Genomic DNA, 21,925 nt, shown 5'->3' with positions numbered 1-21,925 from the left:
AGCACTTTTCTCCAGCCCCCAGGGGAGTTGCTGCAACACATCCTCAGAGTAAGCTTCCCAAATGTGCATAGGTATGCAGAAGCCACTCCCAGGTTCCCTGGGTGTTCGGATTGTGAATAATTAAAAGTTGAGAAACTTGTCCGTCAGAGTGGAGGCCAGAATAGAGGAGGGCAGGATGATACTGTGTGCTAAATGGGCTCTTATTTAAATAAAGACATAAATCCTATTTGTTACAAAGTATACATGCTTACTGATGAATGAATAAACAGGTGGTCAATCTACAAAGTTCAGATTTATGCAGAACAGAGCATTCCTGATTCTAAGATATTTACTCTAGTCTCAGTGTTATCTGAGAAAGTGGGATATCCCTTCCCCTCACTGAGTGCTGGGGGTTGGTCTTTAAAATATCTTGAGAAAAAGAATTTTCTGAGACTCGCATGGGAGGATGAGTGATTTTTATTTGTGTGGAATTATAACTCTGGGTTTGCAAAGCCCCATTTCCCTTAATCCTGCCCTGGAAGAAGTGCAGCTGGGGATTCAATGGAGCTAAAAACAAAGACAGTGTCCAGAGCTTCTGTTCCATGTTGGAATTGGGTACGGCACAGCATCAGGCTAGTTGCAGTCCATCAGTCTATTGGGTGGGGTCCACATGGCTGTGGGCCATGTGGGCAAATGCAGGAGCATGAGAACCCCAGGAGCCAAGAGGGCAAAAGCCAAGAGAGCAAGAGCAAGAGCAAGAGCCAATTCCTTTGTTTAGGGGATTACATATCTCAAATCTTCATGTCTGTGTTGGCCAATGGCCCGTTCCCAGGTGTGACTGACAGGCAGGTTCTCCTCCTGTCCAGTCCCTTCCCCCAGTGATCTGCAGGGAACAGACTGGTGGCTTCCTGGGGAGTGTTAAACTGCAGCTTCCTGGCGAAGCTGCACAAATGGCCTGTCTGCATTATTTGACCTTTCTTTTGCTTCTTTCCTGTTATTCATAACTAGATTAATTACAATGGCATCATCAACACCCATTCTTGAGACACAGTGGGGCATCAGAAAGTAACAATCACAGGGGGGGATGTGGTGCCCTGGGCCATTAGAATACACCTCTGGATGCAGCCTGACCAGGCAGAATAATTCATCAGGCTAGTTGTGTGAAATGTCCTTGAATTGGAATGATAACTAGTTTACTGGACAGACCGCATTTGCCTCTTTTTGGGCTCTTAGTACCTTTGAAGACAACTCTTTGAAGAAATTGAGGGGTGTGACATTATCCTGAGCCTATTTTAAAGAAAATTGAGGCCACTGAGACAACTGTATTTTGTGTCCTATCTGGTAGAAAGTGTCCTGAAATGAAAAATAGTTGTGGCGTTAACCCAAATATCATTTAAGCATTGTTGGATAAACAGATAAATATATCTGAGGTCAAAATATGGCTTGTATTTATAGAAAAGTAAAGGCTTCAGCCACTGAGGCATTTCCAATGCTATTTTGAGAATAATAAATAGAAAACCAATCATTTCTGAACACAGAATGCATGGTTTTGTATTAACAGACATATTTATGATCCATGTCACTTTTCCTCCTGTGTTTCTAACCTTAAAAAAGACAAACCACCAACTTTAATGCAATATGCTAAAATAAGAACGGCTAAGTTCTGCATCACACTCCCATCATTCTGAAAGCTGTATAAAAAGCTATATTTAATGCTCCAGAATTTTAAATGCAGGCCCAATTAAAAATTAAGAGTCCTTGAATACATTTAAAACATTCTTATAATCCCACTTAAAAATACATATATATATCATCACCATCACATTGATCAATAAATACTGCTTATCTAATTCTTATAGCTTAGTAAGTGTCAGACCAGGGACAGGAAAATACTCTGGGGCACTAACAGAGTTTTACTTCCCTGGAATTCCTTGCACCCTTTGCCCTTTTTCCTACCGTGGGCAGCTAAAGCTTTCCACTTTCATCGCCTTGGGAAATGAATGACACAGAAGTTTGCAGATAACAAAGGAGTCAAGCCCTGGCCGGTTTGGCTCAGCGGTTAGAGCGTCAGCCTGCGGTCCACAGAGACCCGGGTTCGGTTCCCGCTAAGGGCATGTACCTTGGCTGCAGTTTGTCCCCGGCCCTGGTTGGGTCGTGTGGGTGGCGGCCACTGGATGTGTTCCTTTCACATCGATGTTTCTCTCTCTTCCTCTTTCTCCTTCCCGCTCTGAGTGAAAAATGGAAAAATGTCCTCGGGTGAGGATAAAAAAAAAACAAAAAAAAACCACAAAGGAGTCAAATTCTTAGTATGTGATTTTCAAAGGCCTAGGTTTGGGCACTGATGATAGATTTGGAAACACAAAGGAGAAAAGTAGGCTTGGCTGTTCCTAGGCTAGACAAGACGGGTGGGCCAGAGAGGGAGAGAGCCAGGGTCTTCTTTCCCTTCCTTCTCCCTGGGCTGAATCTGCGGGAAATCAGAAACTCCTCACCTCATTACACCTGTAAGGCCCTATTTCCATATAAGGTCACATTCCGATGCTCTGGGTGAACATTAATATTTAGTGGATACTAACCTACTACACCACCCAAAATGTATTAGAAGAGGTTTTTGTTTCCTCCATGGGTTATAGAAATACTAACATGAAAACAGAGTGACCAATGTATCCATCCTTTTCCTGTAGACAAGGCTGCTAAAGTGCAGAGTGGATCAGGGATGTTCAAAGAGAGTCTGCAGAGGGGAGGCATCACAACTGGGGTCATTCTAGTAGAATAAGTAATACAATCTGCCACCTGCAGGGGAATGAGGTTGGGGTGTGGGGAATGAAGTTGGGGTGTACTAACCGCAACAGGGACCCTCTGTGTACAAGCCATCTGCTTATAATGTAGAAGAAATGCTAGCAAATTTTAATCTGGAAATGCAAAGAATTCCTTTTAAATAAAAATTCAGGTATAGTGAATAAATTCCACAGCATCTGAACATTTGATGCTACGTTAACCTGTTAACCGAGCGGGACGTATAAATACGTCAAACGTTGCATACAGTAAAAAGGGAATTCCCAGGGAATTCCCTGGTTAACAGGTTAATAATTTATTTTTACTATTAGGTTAGGACTCAGTGTAAAATAGACATAAATGATTTCCTAAACGAGAGTCCTCACCTCTTTGTAATTGGATTCTTCCGGTATTTACCCAGATGTATTTTCCGAAGTAGCTGAGAATATCAGCTGTAAAGTAAAAGGTCCTTCTCGATGAACGAAATAGACCCAGAGACATAGAAAGAAGTAGGGATCGGACTGACAAATCTTTGGGGGTGGTGGGGAGGGAAGAGATAAACCAAAAAAACTTATATGCATATACGCATAACCAATGGACACAGACTACAATACTGTTGGGGGGGGGGCAGGATTGGGAGAAGGGTGTCAAGGGGGGGGGGAGAAACATCTGTAAAAATAATAAATTAATGGAAAAAACGTAAAAGGTCACTCTTTTTTGATTTGTCATTGTCGCACCTAACACTGCTCTGATGACTCTAAGACTTTTTTGGCCTTTACTCTGCATCTGTGACAGTAGAAACAAAAAAGCCAATTAGTGATACATGACAAGAACACATGAAAATTATATGGGAATTATATCAAATGGTGTAACTTTGGAGAAATATTGTACAATTTCTTATTGAAGTTTATCAGTAATGATCAAAGTGATTCTAAAAATGGTGCAATCCACTTTGTCATATGTATGTCTCTATATGTATATAAAATTTGTATTGCCACATATTTTATTTATTTTTTATGTAAATTATTATTTTTTTACTGTTGGAAGTATTACAGATGTCCCTCTTTTTTCTCCATTGACCACCTCCTCCCCACACCCACCCCCTTCCTGATTTCCCCAACCTAATGTCTGTGTTCATTGTTTGTGCATATATGTATATAAGTTCTTTGGTTTATTTCTTCCCACTCCTCCCACCCCCCTATCCCTCTAAGGTTTGTTAGTCTGCTCCGTACTTCCATGACTTTGGATTTATTTTGGTTGACAGCTTATTTTGTTCATGATGTTCCATAAATGAGAGAGATCATGTGGTACTTGTCTTTCTCTGACTGGCTTATTTCATTGAGCATAATACTCTCCAGGTCCCTTTGTGTCATCTCAAGAGGTAAAAGATCTTTCTTTCTTACAGCTGCATAGTATTCCACTGTGTAAATGTACCATGGCTTTTTTTACCTACTCATCTACTGATGAACACTTGGGTTGTTTCCAGATCTTGGCAATTATAAATAGTGCTGCTATGAACATAAGGGTACATATGTTCTTTCTGATTGGTGTTTCAGGCTTCTTAGGATATATTCCTAGAAGTAGAATCACTGGGTCAAATAACAATTCCATTTTTAATTTTTTGAGGAGACACCAAATTGTTTTCCATAGTGACTGCACCAGTCTGTATTCCCACCAGCAGTGTACTAGAATACTCTTTTCTCCACATCCTTGCCAGCACCTGTTGTTTGAGAATTTGTTGATGGCCGCCATTCTGGCAGGTGTGAGGTAATATCTCATAGTCATTTTGATTTTGTATCTCTCTGATAATTAGAGATATTGACCATTTTCTCATATGTCTCTTGGCCATATGTATGTACTGTTTGGAGAAATGTCTATTCAGGTCCTCTGCCCATTTTTTAATTGGATTGTTTGTCTTCCTTTTGTTGAGTTGTATGAGTATTCTAAATATTTTGGATATTAACTCCTTATTCAATGTATCATTGGCAAATATGTGCTCCCAGAGAGTGGGTTCCCTTTTCATTTTGATGCTGGTTTCTTTTGCTGTGCAGAAGCTTTTTAGTTTGATGTAGTCCCATTTACTAATTTTTCCCTTTGTTTCTTTTGCCCTAGGCAATGTGTCAGTAAAAATGCTGCTACATATGATGTCTGAGATTTTTCTGCCTGCATTTTCTTCTAGGATTTTTACGGTTTCACGAGTTACATTTAAGTCTTTTATCCATTTTGAGTTTATTCTTGTCTATGGTGTAAGTTGGTGGTCCAGTTTCAGTTTTTTGCACTTATTAAAGAGACTGTCTTTTCTCCATTGTATGCTCTTACCTCCTTTGTCGAATATTAATTAAGCATAATATCTTGGGTTGATTTCTGGGTTCTCTGTTCTGTTCCATTGATCTATATGCCTGTTCTTATGCCAGTACCAGCCTGTTTTGATTACAATAGCTTTGTAGTATAACTTGATATCTGGTATTGTGATCTCTCTCACTTGGTTCTTTTTTTTTTTTTTTAATTGCTGTGGCTATTTGGGGTCTTTTTCGGTTCCATATAAACTTTTGGAGTATTTGTTCTAGATCTGTGAAATATGCTATTGGCACTTAATTGGGATTGCACTGAATCTGTAGATTGTTTTGGGTAGCATGGACATCTTAATGATGTCGATTTTTCCAATCCATGAACATGGTATATGTTTCCATCTTTTTATATCTTCCTCTATTTCTTTTTTCAATGTCATGAAGTTTTCTGAGAATAGAAAACTTTCCTCTATTTCTTTTACCTTCTTGGTTAAGTTTATTCCTAGGATTTTATTCATTTTTGTTGCAATGGTAAATGGGATTGTTTTTTAGTTTCCCTTTCTGAGTGTTCATTATTGGTGTATAAGAATGCCATTGATTTCTGGATATTAATTTTATATCCTGCAACTTTGCCAAATTCATTTATTAAATCTAGTAGATTTTTGATGGAATCTTTAAGGTTTTCGATGTATAATATCATGTTATCTGTGAATAATGACAGTTTCACTTCCTCCTTTCCAATTTGGATCCCTTTCATTTTTTCTTTTGCCTAATTGCTATGACTAAAACTTCCAGTACTAGGTTAAATAAGAGTGGTGAAAGTGGGCATCCCAGTCTTGTTCCTGTTTTTAAGAGAAATGCTTTTAGTTTTTGCCCATTGAGTATGATGTTGGCTGTAGGTTTTTCATATATGGCCATATATCAGAAATGGGTGCTGGATTTTGTCAAATGCTTTATCAGCATCTATTGATATGATCATATGATTTTTATCTTTCATTTTGTTTATGTGGTATATCACATTTATTGATCACAAATATTATGCCAGCCTTGCATTCCTGGGATGAATCCCACTTGGTTATGGTGAATACTTAAAAAAAAAATTTTTTTTCTTTATTGATTTTAGAGAGAGAGGAAGGGAGAGAGAGATAGAAACATTGATGAGAGAGAACACTGATTGGCCACCTCCTGCATTCCCCCAACTGGGGATTTGGCCCACAACCTGGGCATGTGCCCTGACTGGGAATCATACTGGTGACCTCTTGGTGCATGGGTTGATGCTCAACCACTGAGCCACATCAGTCAGGCTGGTGAATAGTTTTTTAAAGATATTACTAGATCCAATTTGCTAATATTTTGTTGAGGATTTTGGTATCTATGTTCATCAGGAATATTGGCCTGTAGTTTTATTTCTTTGTAGTGTCTTTTTCTGGTTTTGGAATTAAAATTATGCTGGCCTAGTAAAATGAGTTTGGAAGTCTTCCTTCTTGAATTTTTTGTAATAATTTGAGGAAAATTCTTTGAATGTCTGATAAAACTCCCCGGTGAAGCTGTCCAGGCCTGGGCTTTTATTTGCTGGGAGTTTCTTGATTATATCATCAATTTTCTTAGTTGTTATTGGTCTGTTCAGGTTTTCTGACTGTTCCCATTTCAGTTTTGGGAGACTGTGTGATTCTAGAAATTTGATCATTTCACCTAGATTGTCCAATTTTTTGGCATATATTTTCATAGTATTTGTTAATGATCCTTTGTATTTCTGTGGTGTCAGTTGCTACTTATTCTCTTTTGTTTCTGACTTTGTTTATTTGGGTCCTCTCTGTTTCTTGGTGAGTCTGGCTAAAGGTTCATCAATCTTGCTTACCTTTTCAAAGAAGCAGCTCTTTGTTTCATTGATCTTTTGAATTGTTTTTTTAGTTTCTATGTCATTTATTTCTACTCTGACTTTTACTATTTCATTCCTTCTTGCTCTGGGTTTTTTGCTATTGTTGTTGTTTACTTTATAAATCTGTAAGTTGTAGGGTTAAATAGTCTATTAAAATTTTTTCTTGTTTCTTGAGCTAGGCCTGTAGTGCCATGAACTTCCCTCTCAGGACTGCTTTCACTGCATCCCATAGATTTTGTGTTGTTGTGTGTTCATTTTCATTAATTTTCAGGAAGATATTATTTTTTCCTTGATCTCCTTGGCAACCCATTAATTGTTTAATAACATGCTATTTGGCCTCCATGTGTTTGAATGTTTCTGAGCATTTTTATTGTAACTAATTTCTAGTTTCATGCCACTGTGATCTGAGAATTTCCCACTTATTTTAGAAAGAAAGGGATTCCTGTGATTTCAACTGAAAACTTTAAATCTATTAATTTTGCTTACATTGTGTGCATCAAAAAATGTTCAGTGATTTGGTGTCTTATGCTTTTTAAACTGAGAATTTTTTTATATTCAGTAGTGTTTCATTATAGAGAAATTATAGGTTTTCTAAGCAAACTTGAAACTTAATATTAAGAGTACTTGTTTAGGTGTCTGTGACAATACAAAATTAACAGTTCTTTCTAAATATAATTAGTTCATATCATAGTTCAACATATGGGGAGGCAATTAATTTTTTGATGGTGTCTCACTTTTTTAGTGACTTCCTTAAATTTTACTACCATTATTTCCATTTTAATAATTATTATTGTTGTCAATGTTTAAATAGTTTGGGGGAATAAGGGAAAAGTTTTTGAAGCTATTTTATTTTATTTATTTATTTTTTTATTTTTTATCCTCACGTGAGGACATTTTTCCTTTTTTTTTTTTTTTTTTTTTATCCTCACCCGAGGACATTTTTCCATTTTTGTTCAGGAAGAGTGGGAGGGAGAGAGGGGAACAGAGAGAGAGAAACATCGACGTGAAAGGGACACATCGAGTGGCTGCCACCCGCACGACCAACCAGGGCCGGGGACAAACTGCAACCGAAGTACGCGCCCTTAGCGGGAACCGAACCCGGGTCTCTCCAGACCGCAGGCCGACGCTCTAACCGCTGAACCAAATAGGCCAGGGCCATTTTTCCTTTTTTTGTACAGATAGAGTGGGAGGGAGAGAGAAGAAGAGAGAGAGAGGGAAACATCGATGTGAAAGGGACACATCGAGTGGCTGCCACCCGCACGACCAACCAGGGCCGGGGACAAACTGCAACCGAGGTACATGCCCTTAGCGGGAACCGAACCCGGGTCTCTCCGGACCGCAGGCGGACACTCCAACCGCTGAGCCAAACCGGCCAGGGCTTTGAAGCTATTTTAAAAGCTCTAATTAAGAAAAAAGCCCTACTGTCCATTAGAAAAAGATTTTTTATTTGACAACATACTATTAAGTTATAAATGATCACTCTCAAAGTGATTCTTAGCTGTGTGTTTTTAATTTATATGTTAAGATATTGCACTTTATATGCTGCTTATTTAAATAAGTCCAAGGTTTTAATATTCTAAAAAGAACCAACTTTTGACTATTTAATTAGCATTAAGCAGAATTTAAATACGGATGTCTTAAAAATTAACAGCCTGGGGAGCATAAATTATACAAATACTATAAAATGAAGAAGAAAACCTCACAACTAATGGAGAAAATTAAAGCAAGAAGAAATGACTATATCTCATAATTTTTAATCACTTGGATTCTAATGACAGTGTGACATTCTGCCATTCTTCCTGGCAAGGTCCCGCCTACTCTTGCATAGATAGCAGCAGCATGCCAACTGGCCATCTTTGAGTTATTGAACAGAGTTTAATTTTTTTTTTTGTATTTTCAGGTGACTGACACTAGCAGAGAGTCAGTTTTTCCAATAGAGACTAAAAAATTTAGGTAATTGATAATAATTTAGTTTGTTTGCAAGTTAAAATATTCACATACCATATTGAAAACTCGATTCTAGTTTATTTCTGTTGTTGGTAGCATTTTGCATACATTTCTGATTTTCTGCTCACTTGGGTTTAGGTCAGTTTTTCTCAGAATCTCTTGTCCACCAGCATGACATGAAGAGCTTAGTGAAACATTGCTGAGCCACTGGCAGAGTTTCTTATTCAGTAGGTCTGGGATGGGGCCTGAGAATCTTCATTTGTAACAAATTTGTGGAGGATGCTGATGGGTTTGGTCCAGAACTACATTTGGAGATCTGCTGGTTTGATTGCTTTTCAAGAGAGCTATATGATTATGACATAAGAAGACCAGGAACAGTTTAACATAGTATTTGTTACATAGACATGTCTTTGTAAGAGTGGTTGACTTGGTTCGAAGGAGAAAATAATAGAGAAAAAGACAAGTATAAAATATAAAGGAAGTTGAGAGAGTATAAAAAAAGGAATGAGGGACAATCAGAGAGACAAAATGGAAGTGGAGAGACATGGAAAACAATGAGACAGAAAGAGAGAGAATGGCCCACAAACCTATAGAGATCATAAAAAGGGAAAGAGAAAGTCAAAGGGGGCGGGGGCTATCATGGATAGGTACATCTCTAATCTGATTTTTGTTCTGATTAGGTTTCATTTTTACAAAAGTTAAGCTCATGCTTGTCATCAGAATTTAATTCTAAGTATAAAGAAATAGGCCTTAATGTTTCTTTCTAGTGTTATATTCTCTCTATTAAAATTCACCAGGCCCTGGTCAGGTAGCTCAGTTGGTTTGAGTATAATCCTGATAGGCCAAGTTTGTGGGTTTGATACAAGGTCAGGACTCAATCAATGAATGCATAAAGAAATGGAACAGCAAAACAATATCTCTGTCTCTCTGTCTCTCTCTCTCCCTAAAATCAATAAATAGGGATTTAAAATAAATAAATAATATTCACCAGAATTCAGAGTAATGAATATAATAAAAGATCAAATTTACAAATCTACATAATTTATCTTCCCTCAAAATAAACTATAGTTACATTTTCAGATATGGGAAAGCTTACCCATCTCCTGACTATCCCAGAATCAACAGGATACACACACACACACACACCCCGCATTTACACTTAACTACAAAATCAAGAGTGTAGAAAAATATTATTCCTTCAGATATCAGCTACTGTTTCAATAAGATAGTAAATACAGAAACAATAGTTATTCCTAGAAGTACTTAAATTGTTTAACAGATCAGAAAAAAGTCCTGCAGGTGAAGACTGAGTCACTGTGAGTTAGCATTAATGTTTGAGGGAAAAGCAATTCTAGTATCAACTGTGGTCCAATTTGCAAAAGTAGCTGCAATTGTTGCCCTCCCTCAACCCAAGCCCCTTGCAGGTGACTTTGCAGCTCCTCTCAAGCAGGAGGAGAGGTCAATCTCTCTTCTTGAAACAGGTCTGAGCTGGTGACTTGCCTCAGTAAGGATTTTGCTCAAAATGCCACGTGCCATTTCTGAGCTGAGGCTTCAGAAGGCCTTGCAGACTCCCACTTCACTCCTGGGTGCCACGCGTCTACCATGAGAACAAGCCTGGCTTACTTAGCCTGCTGGAGGACCAGGGCTGCATCACTTGGTTGTCTCAGGCAAGATCACAGGCATGATGACAAAGGTGATTCACAGAAAACTACATGGCTGATCTTGGACAAACCCAGCCTGAGTTGCTGACCCACAGAATTGCTAGTTAAATAAGTGGTTACTACTTCTTAAGTCAATGAGCTTGTAATACAGTTATAGTTGACTCATACACCAGCTAACATGTATTGAGTGCTAATTATATGTTAGATACTCTGCGAAGCATCTTGGATAGATTATCTTATTGAATCCTCTTAGCAACCCATGAATACAGATACTCTTATGATTCCCACTTTGCATAAAGAAAACAGTCATTTTTACCCTTTATAGGCAGAATTTATGCCCAGGCCTCCTGAGCCTGATCATTCCTCTCCAATACCATATTGCCTCCGTCAGAATATGCTGGTTGGTGAATCCTGAGAAATTTACATGATTTTAAGGATTATTAGTTTACAGACTGTTACTTGGTCTCTTCAAACTTAGCACTAAGGGAGAAGTTGTCACATCTTTTTCACGGAGAAACTACTTTTGGAGGTGAATTTGCTGCCCCTACCAGATTCCCTTTCCTGCTTCCTGCCACCATTTCAATGGCGGGGAGCTGGCAGGTCACACTCCCTATCAGAACTGCCAGCAGCTGACGGGGGAGTGGTTGGCAGCGAGTAGAACACAGTTATCTTAGAAAAGTTTTTGTGTAGCATTCAGTTCGTTTAACAAGATGTATCTCCCTCTGTATATATATATATTTCAAGACGAGAACACATACATAGGCATTTAAATCAAAGGTAATTGTAGCTTAGCTCAGCAGTTTAGTTGCATACTCTTGCCTTACCGCCGCCACCTAGAGACACTGTTCTGAGAAGTTTAACTTCTTCACGGTGGTGCATTAAAAGTCTGTGATACTTGAGGGAGTGATAACAGCAAGGCCTCGTCAGTGTAACAGTTCTTTATGCAGTACTTGCAGTTGTCTGAGCTGCATGTCTTCATCTTCCCAAAGAAAGCACCTTATTCTCCCATGAGTGAGAAACCGCATTATTTTACATTATTAACCAAAGCTCATTTTCCCAATGTCAGATCTAACCAATTCGAGTTCTTTTTCAAATCTGTGTTTTCTGAGGCTTCAGACATTTGAAAAAAATCCTGCCTGACAGCCTAGTTTTCCCAGATCTACTAATTGGCCGGGAGCTTTATTGGGCTATAAATATGGTTGTTCGTTAAATAGTAGGTAAGCTGGACTTAGTGGTTTTTTTAGTTTTCATTTTTAGGGGTCTCATTTTTCCTTCATAACTGCAGTAAGCAAAATATAAGGAAGAACAGAAACACCCATGATATGCCTGCACTCTTCCAACCCTTTACATTTCATCTTCTCCAATTCTTTTAGCGTAGGTACAATGTTCAAACCCTTTTACAACACGAGGAAACTGAGGCAAAGAGAGGGTAAGAGACATTCTCAAGTATACAGAATTGATTATGGTTGCATTTGGGTTCTAACCAGGCAGTGTGGCTCCAGCACCCAGATTCTCAATGTCCCTTCCATTCTGCCTCTAAGACATTAACTGGGGCAGGTTTGTGCCTTAAGAAATTGACTACTTTCCTGAAATACTGGCTATGATACCAATACACAGAAAAGAATGGATATTTTAAGCTAATGAAAGTGTAAGATTTCCTGAAGTGACATACATTTTTGTATTTCAACGTAGTTTTCTCTGTTCCCATGCCTATATTTGTTTCAAGAGGTCTCAGAGACTTCACTGTCAGTCGGTCCTTGAGCCTCAGATTCTTGCTGTGACTATAGGTGCTTCACTCACCACAGTTCTGCTCATCCGCCTGGTTCCCACAGTCGTCCACTCCGTTGCAATGAAGAGACTGAGGTAAGCACTTGGTGATATTCCCACAGGGGAAATAGCCCAGGGAGCAATTGACATCCTGTCCACTCCCATGAGAAACTGTGATGAAGAAAGGGGAGAAAGGTTAATAAAGGCACTGCACAAAAGTGGTCCTCCAAATATTTTATAACCATGCAGTCTTCTCATCCTAGCGTGTACCCTCCACATTGCATCTTCACCTTGCTCACCGGCCCAACTCCTCCCTCCCTCCCTCCCTCCCTCCCTCCCTCCCTCCCTCCCTCCCTCCCTCCCTCCCTCCCTCCCTCCCTTCCTTCCTTCATTCCTTCCTTCGTGGTACATGCCCCTAGTGGGAACTGAACCCAGGACTCTCTGATCCCCAGGCTGATGCTCTAACCGCTGAGCCAAACCGGCCAGGGCGCAACTATTTTCTAAGAACCTCCACTCCCATAGAATATTCTTTTTCACGTCCTCAGAGGATGCCAGATTTTTCCTCTTTGCCTTTTTCATACTGTTTTCCACGTGGAATGCCCTTCCTAGCCCTCTTTTTTCTATGAAATGCCTGCCGATATTTTACAGTTTTGCCCAGTTCCCCTCTTCCCTTTCAAAACTGTTTAGCCAACCACTTTAGAAATCAGGAATTTGCCCTGGCCGGTTTGGCTCAGCAGTTAGAGCGTCGGCCTGCGGTCCGGAGAGACCCGGGTTCGGTTCCCGCTAAGGGCATGTACCTTGGTTGCAGTTTGTCCCCGGCCCTGGTTGGTCGTGCGGGTGGCAGCCACTCGATGTGTCCCTTTCACATCGATGTTTCTCTCTCTCTATCTCTTCCTCTCTCTCCCTCCCACTCTATCTGTACAAAAAATGGAAAAATGTCCTCGGGTGAGGATAAAAAAAAAAAAGAAAGAAAAAAGAAATCAGGAATGTATTGCCTTCTTATTGTTAGCTCAGAGGCTGGCCTAGTACTGGAGAAGGGGGAAGACAGAGGATACACCGAATGCACATGCCACGTGCTCATTCAACATGGTCCTGTGCACACAGCCTTGACTGAAACAAAAAGAGTTCCTGTTCTTTTTAGCTTGGATTCTTTTACTTAGCAACATACATTTAAAGTTCCTACATTTCTTTCATGGCTTTGTACCTCATTTGTTTTTAGTGCTGAATAATATTCTATTGTCTGAATATACCATGGTTTACTTACACATTTACCTACTGAAGGACATCTTGCTTGCTTCCAGGTTTTGGTATTTATGAATAAAGCTGTTGTCAACATCACTGTGCAGGTTTTCATGTGGACGTAAGTTAACGATGCCATTTTAAAAGATTTATATGATTTCAAAGGTTATTGTAGATGCCAATATAATTCTGTTGCTTATTACCATTAGCAAGTTCGCAAATCTTTGCCATTTTCTAGAATGATTGTCAATTATAAAGAAATAAAAGCAGGCCCTGGCTGGTTTGGCTCAGCAGTTAGAGCATTGACTCGCAGGCCAAAAGTCACAGGTTCAATTCCAATCAAGGGCACATACCTTGGTTGTGGTTCGGTCCCTGGCTCTGGTCAGGGTCATGTAGGAGGCAACCAGTCAATGTGTCTCTCCCACATTGTGTTTCCTTCCTTCTCTCCTTCCTTCCTTCTCTCCTTCCTTTCTTTTCCCCTTCCTTCCTTTTCCCCTTCCTTCCTTCCTTCCTTCCTTCCTTCCTTCCTTCCTTCCTTCCTTCCTTCCTTCCTTCCTTCCTTCTTCCTCCCTCTCTCCCTCCCTCCCTCTGTCTCCCATCCTCCCACTCTATCTGAAGATAAATAGAAAAAACTAACCTCAGGTGAGGATTAAAAAAAAAAAGAAGAAATAAAAGCAGAATAGTTTGAACAGTCAATAAAGCTTATTATGTAAAAACGTATTTGTGGTCTATCATTAACTCATAAAAAAATAAAAGTGCCTTTTGCTTTGTAAGGCACAGTGGGACATTTTAATAGTAGGGCAAATGGCCTTCTTATAGAGAAGAATTTGTCAGGTTTTTACCAATCAGCAGTTTTAGAGTACATAGTGTGATAAAGGAAACAGTGAAATCTATGTAATAATGAGCTGTGTTGTAAAAAGTTTTCTCACATGTGAAATTATTTTAAAATTATTTATCAATATTTTTTCAACAAATTGACCAAAGCATAGTCAAAACACAGGATTTCTATACCACAGGATGTCACTGGTAGAACATCACATATTTCAGAGACCTCAAGTGCACAAACATATAAATAAGTTGTTCTGTGTTGAGACAGACTTTTTATATTATTATTAAGATATAAACATATAAACTATCAGAAAAATTATTTGATGAATTGTCAACCTCCAGCTACATTTACTTTTTAAAGATTTTGTGGTTGTTATTAATCCTTGACTGAGGATATTTTTTCATTGATTCGTAGAGAGAATGGAAGGGAGAGAGGGAGGGAGGGAGAGAGAGAAACATCAACGTGAGAGATGCCTCCAACACGCGCCCGGACCTTGGCTGGAGATCAAACTTGCAATCCAGGTAGGTGCCCTTGACTGGGAATTGAACCCAAGAGAAATTAGTCCTATTTTCATAATGTTATGAGTCAATAGACATATTTGAAAATTTACATAGTAAGTGATATCTTTTAAATAATCTTTTTGTTTTCTGATGATCTCAAACTTAGAGACATTGCAAATACAGTATAAAGAATTTTCCCCCCTAAATGATTTGAGAGTAAGTTCCAGATGCTCATCACCACTAAAATCTTTAGTGTGTATTTCTTATAAGTAAGAACATTTTCCCACATAACCATCAATATCAGAGAATTAACACTGATACCTTATTATCATTTAAGCCTCAGAACCATTTAAGTTTCATGCATTGCCTCCAAAATACCCTTCTCAGTAAAAAGATCTAGTTCACAATCATTCCTTGCACTTGTTGTCATGTTTCTTCAATTTCCTTTGCTCTGGAATAGTTTCTCAGTCTATCCATACCTTTCATGACCTTGACACTTTTGAAAATTGCAGGTTCATTATTTGGTAGAATATTTCTGAATTTTGGTTGTCTGATGTTGCATCATAATCAGATTTAGGTTATGTACCTCTGGCAGGAAATTCACAGAAGTGATGCTCATTTTAGCCTATCAGGTTCGTTTTGTCCCATTACTGATGATGATCACTTTGGCCACTTGATTCAGGTGATGTCCCTCAAACTCTCCACTATAAAGTTGGCCTTTGTAATTAGTAAGCATTTTGTAGAGGGGCATTTTAAAACTCTATCAAAATCCATTCATTGAAATCTCAATTTATTCATCAATTTATTTCTATCAGGTGGATTGACAGTTTTCTACTTTATTCAATGGATTATAATTCACTAACAGTCATGATTAATTTTGATATTCAAATTGTCCAAGATTTGGCCAATGGGAGCTCATTCAATCTCACTTTGGTGTCCTTTTGACATTTTCCATTGTTTTTTGAGTACTTCCTTGATTTCTGGCATAATAAGATGTTTCGGGATCATCTTTACTTCCTCTGCCATGGCCCTGGGGTCAGCCATTTCTCTGAGGAGCTCTGGTTCCTTTTATGGTAGAATGATACTTAGAAGCCAAGGTGTGGCCTCTAGGTATGTTCATTGATATTGGGGTATCCCTGCTCGCAGGTCATCTCAGTGGACAGTCTAGAAAATACATGCATAGTTATTCATACTTATACACAGTTACATCTATTTTTATCTCTCTATATATCTCTAGACAGAAAATTTATGATTTCAAATCCAATTCCCAGCCAACTCTATAAGGTTCAGTCTAGTTTTCACCCTTTATATGTCGGTAACTCCTTTCCCTAACAATGAGAAACGAACTCTTAATTATTCTTATAGTTACTATGTTGACTAACCTTTTCTGGCATGGATGCCCTCCTCAACCCCATTCAGCTCTGACTCCCTATAATGGGCATCTTTCCTATGTGAACACTCCCCTTGCCCTGTTTCGGATCTGATACACAATGCCAGGCTCCCTCTGTGGACACCCTCCTTGCCCCAGTGGGACTCCAAGCTTCCTCTCTGGGCTACCACAGCTCATTTATCCTCCCAGCTAGATGAACACCTTCTTCTGACTTGCCAAATAGCTTTATGACTCAACTGTTTGGTAAGAGAAGTGGTGGAGTAAAGGGCTAGTAAGTGATGTTTATAGAAAAAACTGGGAGAAGTTGAAGGGGATCGGAACATGCCACCTCAAAATTTGCCACTTTGGCATAAACATTATTTTGAACCTAAGGAAACTGAGAGAAAGCAAACATTGGAAGAGCTCTGTGCCTTCCCTCTATCTGCCTAAAAGTAGGGCGTACATTTCCCTTTAAGGTATTCTCGTCTTTCCTGTACCAGGAGATCAACCCTTAGCACTGGAGATGGAAAGCTGGCATTGACAAGTGTGAGCAAGCAAACCTTACTTAAATAACATTTTTATTCAATTGGTTTCCTGTATATTTACCTTCCTACAAGAAGCCCAACTCCCCTCCCCCATTTCTTTTGTCCAGTCACTTCACAATTTGTCACCCTTTGTTAAAATGGTATATAAGCCCTGAAGTCTAACCTTCTCTTGAATATTCATTTCTTTTCTGTGGAACCTCTACGGATGCAAAAATTTAAATATTAACATCAATCAAATTTATAAACTTTCCACCTGTTAATCTGTCTTTCTTAGTTCAGTTTGCAGACCCTAGTTACAGAATATAAGGAGATAGAGGAAAATGTTTCTTCCCTTATAAAGTCATAAGCAAAATCTAAAAAAGTAGAAAAAAATTTGTTTTCCTTTACACTGTGATATGTCATGAAGCTCTATAATTAAGAATAGCAGTGTCATATTATTATAGCACTAATAAGTAGGAAAAATGATATTGAGTATCCCTGGCAGAGTTGCCCACAGAGTTACACAAGATATAGTTCATAGTGGAGCAAGAAAACATGCTATAGGCGTGTAACCCAGCTAACTTGCTACCCAAATGCTGTTCTAACCCTAAATATTTCTGTGGGTGATGGTTTTAAAGCAGGGAGAGAAAAGAGAGTTTATATTTCAATGTGGATTATCTTAACTATCCTATTTACACTGACACTTATCAAATCTCTGTGGCTTAGGTGCTAATGAGAGTTTATCTTTTTCTACCTCCAAGTAGCTTCCAGACTCCTTGGCTGCCTCTTTCTCTGGGTTTGGACTTCCAGCTACCTCTGCATATCTTAAATCTTTCTCATGCAGAGTAAATTAGCTCTCTTCCAAACATACGTATAGCCATACCTGGGGGCTCACAATCTCTTTATAAGGTATCAGAAATGATAAAAAAAAAACTAAAAAAACCTCCCCATAAGCTTATCCAAAGGATGATTATGTGCGGCACTATTAGGATATGGGATGGAATACAAAAACATACTGTAACAGAAATTAATATTTTATAGCGGCAAAATGTACACAACAAAATTTTAACACATTCTGAGTGCACACTTTAGTGGCATTAAGTACATTCACATTTTTGTGCAACCATCACGACTGTCCATTCACAGAGCTTTCCATCATCTGAAACTGAAAAAGAAAATGGCTGCATGACACGAAATGTGTGGCAATGCCTTAACCATGTACATGTTGTGTCAACCCGAGGGCCTCTCCACCCTCGCCAAGGGGGGTGCTAAGCTGCTCCCCTTTCATATGCTAGTAAAACTTCTTGGGTGACATAATCCCTTGGCTTCAAAGCTGCCATGGTTATTACTACTTTACTTAGAAGATGTGTTTATACAGCTGTTCTCAGGTGACTACCTTACTGTGCAAATTATATTTTGTTGAGTCTTTATAGTCCTTCCACTTTATAAAAATTATATTTTAGCCCTGGCCGGTTTGGCTCAGCGGTTACAGCGTCAGCCTGTGGTCCACAGAGACCCGGGTTCGGTTCCCGCTAAGGGCATGTACCTTGGCTGCAGCTTGTCCCCGGCCCTGGTTGGGTCGTGTGGGTGGCGGCCACTTGATGTGTCCCTTTCACATCGATGTTTCTCTCTCTTCCTCTCTCTCCTTCCCGCTCTGAGTAAAAAATGGAAAAATGTCCTCGGGTGAGGATGGAAAAAAAAAAATTATATTTTATTGTGGTAAGAACACTGAATATGAGATCTACTCTCTTTACACATTTGTAAGTGTCCAGTAGAGCACTGCTCGCTACAGGCACAGGTTGCACAGCAGCTCTCTAGAGCTCGCCCATCTCCCAGAACTGACCTTGTGTGTCTGCTGGTTGGCAACTTCCCATTTCCTCCAGCTCCCAGCCCTGGGGACCCGCCGTTCTACTCTCTGCTTTTATGAGTTTGACTATTTTAAACACCTCATATAAGTAGAGAATCATGAAGTATTTCCTTCTGTGATTAGCTTAATGTCGTCAAGTCTCATCCTTGTTCTCACGTAAGGCAGAATTTCTTTTGCAAAAGGGTATTGGTATTTGAATGTGAGAGATCACTGGTTGTATTAGTTAGGATCCTTTAAGTGTTGTTGAAAGGTCAGCTTTTAAATACTTTTATATTTGAATTGACATACTTATGGGCTTGTAAAGGCTGCAAATTGGATAGACCAATAATAAAATTGGTAAGTACAGACCCAGACTTATGCAGAGCATTGAACCTCGAACACTGAGTAACTGCATTTGGTAAGTAAGGTTTGCATAGAGTGTGCAGTGGTGAGACTATGTCATTGTTTACTGACCAGCCAGTATATAATACTTAACCCTTGGGAGAATACTATTCTGGTGCAAAATACTATTTATATATGGAGTCGATTTTTTTAAAAATATATAACCAAGAGTCACAAGATGAAAGAGGAAGAAGCTAAGCCCTTGATGTTTCTGTGTTGTTCTTTGCACGTGTCCTTGGTATGTCTCCAGTGTTGTGAGTGCGGGCAGAACCAGAAAAAAGGTGGGATATACTCAAAATCCATTACAATACTTTTTTAGGATTGTGGCCCTGTCAGATGGAAGGGATAAGAAAAGAATAAAAATTTAATGTGACTGCAAAAAGATTAGTGAAGGAAGTTAGCTACAATTTTATCTAGTCACAGGATTCTGCCTGCTCGAATTAGGTCAGAAAATGAAAAAGTTATAGGTAAAAGGTAAAGATATGACAGGAAAAATGGTGAAAGACACTGAAATTAGCGAAAAAGATAAGGCTCATCGGGCCAGGTTATCTCCACCTTACACTGTCTTTAAATTATTTTACAACTCTGTAAGTTGTAGAAAATGTAGAGTAATGCAACTTATTTTTGTCCATAGAAATGTAGATTGTGTGGGACAGAAACAAATTGTGAGATACACTGACTATTGAATCATGATCATTTTTACATGTGTTAAGAAAATTTATTTCAGCATTCCTATTGGCGTGTGTGTGTATGTGTATGTGTGTGTCGAATTCTCCTATGAGTTGGTTGTAACATCTTACTGGTTTCCTCAGTAGCAAATAAGTTCAATAAAGTTTTTGAGACATTTAATTTTTATATCTGTATGAGAGTCATAATTTTATTCCCTCCTCCCACTGTTCTTCCTCCTTCTTTTACTTCTTTTTTAAAATGTCATTTAACCGGTTTGGGAACCCACTTGGAACCCCAGAGTTGGTTTGAAGGTTATTTTAAGCTGAAGACATTTGAGAATCAATAGATACAGAAAGAAGCCTTCTGGGATCTTTCCTTATCCTATAAAAAGCACAAACTTCTGGGAAATGAGGTGGCCAAAAACTCTCTTTTTAGGGAGGAATCTACTCTCAGGAAAGAGACCAAGAGTGAACCTACCCTAAGTGTCATGGCCAAGAAGAAGAGGGGAAGACTAGTTGCATCTGCATAAAGAGACATTATCACAAAATCTAAGCTCAGCTTTGCTCTCCTGAAAACATATTTGTCTCTCCTAAAAAACTGTATTTGTTTTTCCCTAGAAGTCTTTTCTTTTCCCTAAGTCAGGTATATAAACTTCGAAGTTTAACCATAGTAAGCTAGCTTCTTTTGTTAGCTCCTGTTGGGATGCATACAGATAAATGTTTTCTGTTGTCAGTCTGCTCCTTGTCTGTTTAATTCGTAGGCCCCAGGTGCTAAACTTAAGAGGGCAAAAGAAGAGTTTTTCTTCTCCTACACAGGTCTAACTTAAACACGGGAGATGTGTTCCCTACTGTCAGAGCTTCAGGTAGGATCATCCTGGATATAAGAAACTCCTGGTAAAAAATTGTTGGCTCAAAAGTAACCTCAACTTGTTTGAGACAAAATTTCTGTCCATCTGGTATGGTAAAATTCTCCCCTTCATTGATATGTGTATTTTCAACCATGATAAATTTTGGAATTAAATGTAGAGATAATGAAATGAATAAAACATATAGTATTGTACTTTATTTTAATATAGGAATAATTTGTGCTTAATGGCAATTTAAAGTGTTTCTAAGCCCAGCTGGTGTGGCTCAGTTGGTTGAATATCATCCCATGTACTAGGAGGTCACAGGTTCGATTCCAGTCAGGGCACCTGCCTGGGTTGGAAGCTTAATCCCCAGGGGGTCATGCAGGAGGCAGCCAGTCGATGTTTCCCTTTCATTGATGTTTTTTACCTCTCTCTCTCTCTCTCTCTCTCTCTCCCTTCCTCTCTCTGAAATCAATAAAAACACACTTTTAAAAAAGTGTTTTTAAGTGTTTTAAGAGTGTTTAAGCGTTTAAGCAAATTACATAATTAAAGAATAAGATAAACTTACTAATTTTAGTTTAATATGTGATTGAATTTAAATGTGATTTTGTTATAAAAATTAATAAGCAGCATTAAAATATTTGAGAGCATTTAACATTTATTATATTTAAAAATATTTTATTGATTTTCTAGAATTTTTAAGCAAGTATTTATGTATTTAAAATATAATCAATCACTACATTTAAAATGCTGTTTACTTTGAGAATCAAACCATCGATTTGGAATATAAGGAAGCAAAAAACACCCAATCAAAACAGCAAAAAAAAAAAAAAGAATAAAAAATATGGCCCTGGCCAGTTTGGCTCAGCGGTTAGAGCGTCAGCCTGCGGTCCGGAGAGACCCGGGTTCGGTTCCCGCTAAGGGCACGTACTTTGGTTGCAGTTTGTCCCCGGCCTTGGTTGGTCATGCGGGTGGCAGCCACTCGATGTGTCCCTTCACGTCGATGTTTCTCTCTCTCTCTCCCTTCCTCTCCCTCCCTCCCACTCTATCTGTACAAAAAAATGGAAAAAATATCCTCGGGTGAGGATTAAAAAAAAAAAAAAAATGAAGATAGTATAAGGACAACTTCAAGCATACCAACATTTGCATCATGTAAGTGCCAGTAGGAGAAGAGAGAGGGCAAGAAATTGAAAACCTATTTGAAACAATAATGACAGAAAAATTCCCTAACTTGGTGAAGGAAGCAGACATACAAGTACAGGTAGCAGAGAGAGTCCCAAACAAGATGAACCCAAAGAGGTCCATACCAAGAGACATCATCGTCAAAACGCAAAAGATTAAAGACAAAGAGAGAATATTAAAAGCAGCAAGAGAAAAGCAGTTTGTTATCTACAAAGGAGCTCTTGT

At 38.8% G+C, this 21,925-nt stretch overlaps 1 protein-coding gene and 1 non-coding gene across 5 annotated transcripts in view; both read right to left on the bottom strand.

The window, feature by feature from the left end:
* RXFP1 (relaxin family peptide receptor 1) overlaps nucleotides 1-21,925 on the bottom strand; it is a 117,755-nt gene that overhangs the window by 57,546 nt on the left and 38,284 nt on the right. For 2 of the 4 annotated variants that reach the window (XM_036240284.1, XM_036240285.1), the window contains exon 2: nucleotides 12,327-12,464. In XM_036240284.1, coding sequence (XP_036096177.1) covers nucleotides 12,327-12,464 — 138 coding nt within the window. Of the gene's footprint in view, nucleotides 1-12,302; nucleotides 12,465-21,925 lie in introns of all 4 variants that reach the window. The other 2 variants (XM_036240287.1, XM_036240286.1) reach the window with 1 other exon arrangement.
* Nucleotides 17,924-18,049, bottom strand: LOC118616709. The gene has a single exon (XR_004956683.1). It is a non-coding gene; the product is annotated as a U6atac minor spliceosomal RNA (small nuclear RNA).

The sequence above is a fragment of the Molossus molossus genome, unplaced genomic scaffold (assembly GCF_014108415.1).
Source record: "Molossus molossus isolate mMolMol1 unplaced genomic scaffold, mMolMol1.p scaffold_m16_p_4, whole genome shotgun sequence".
NCBI lineage: Eukaryota > Metazoa > Chordata > Mammalia > Chiroptera > Molossidae > Molossus > Molossus molossus.
The sequence above is the reverse complement of the archived record's forward strand: the minus strand, read 5'-3'. Positions and strand labels throughout refer to the sequence as shown.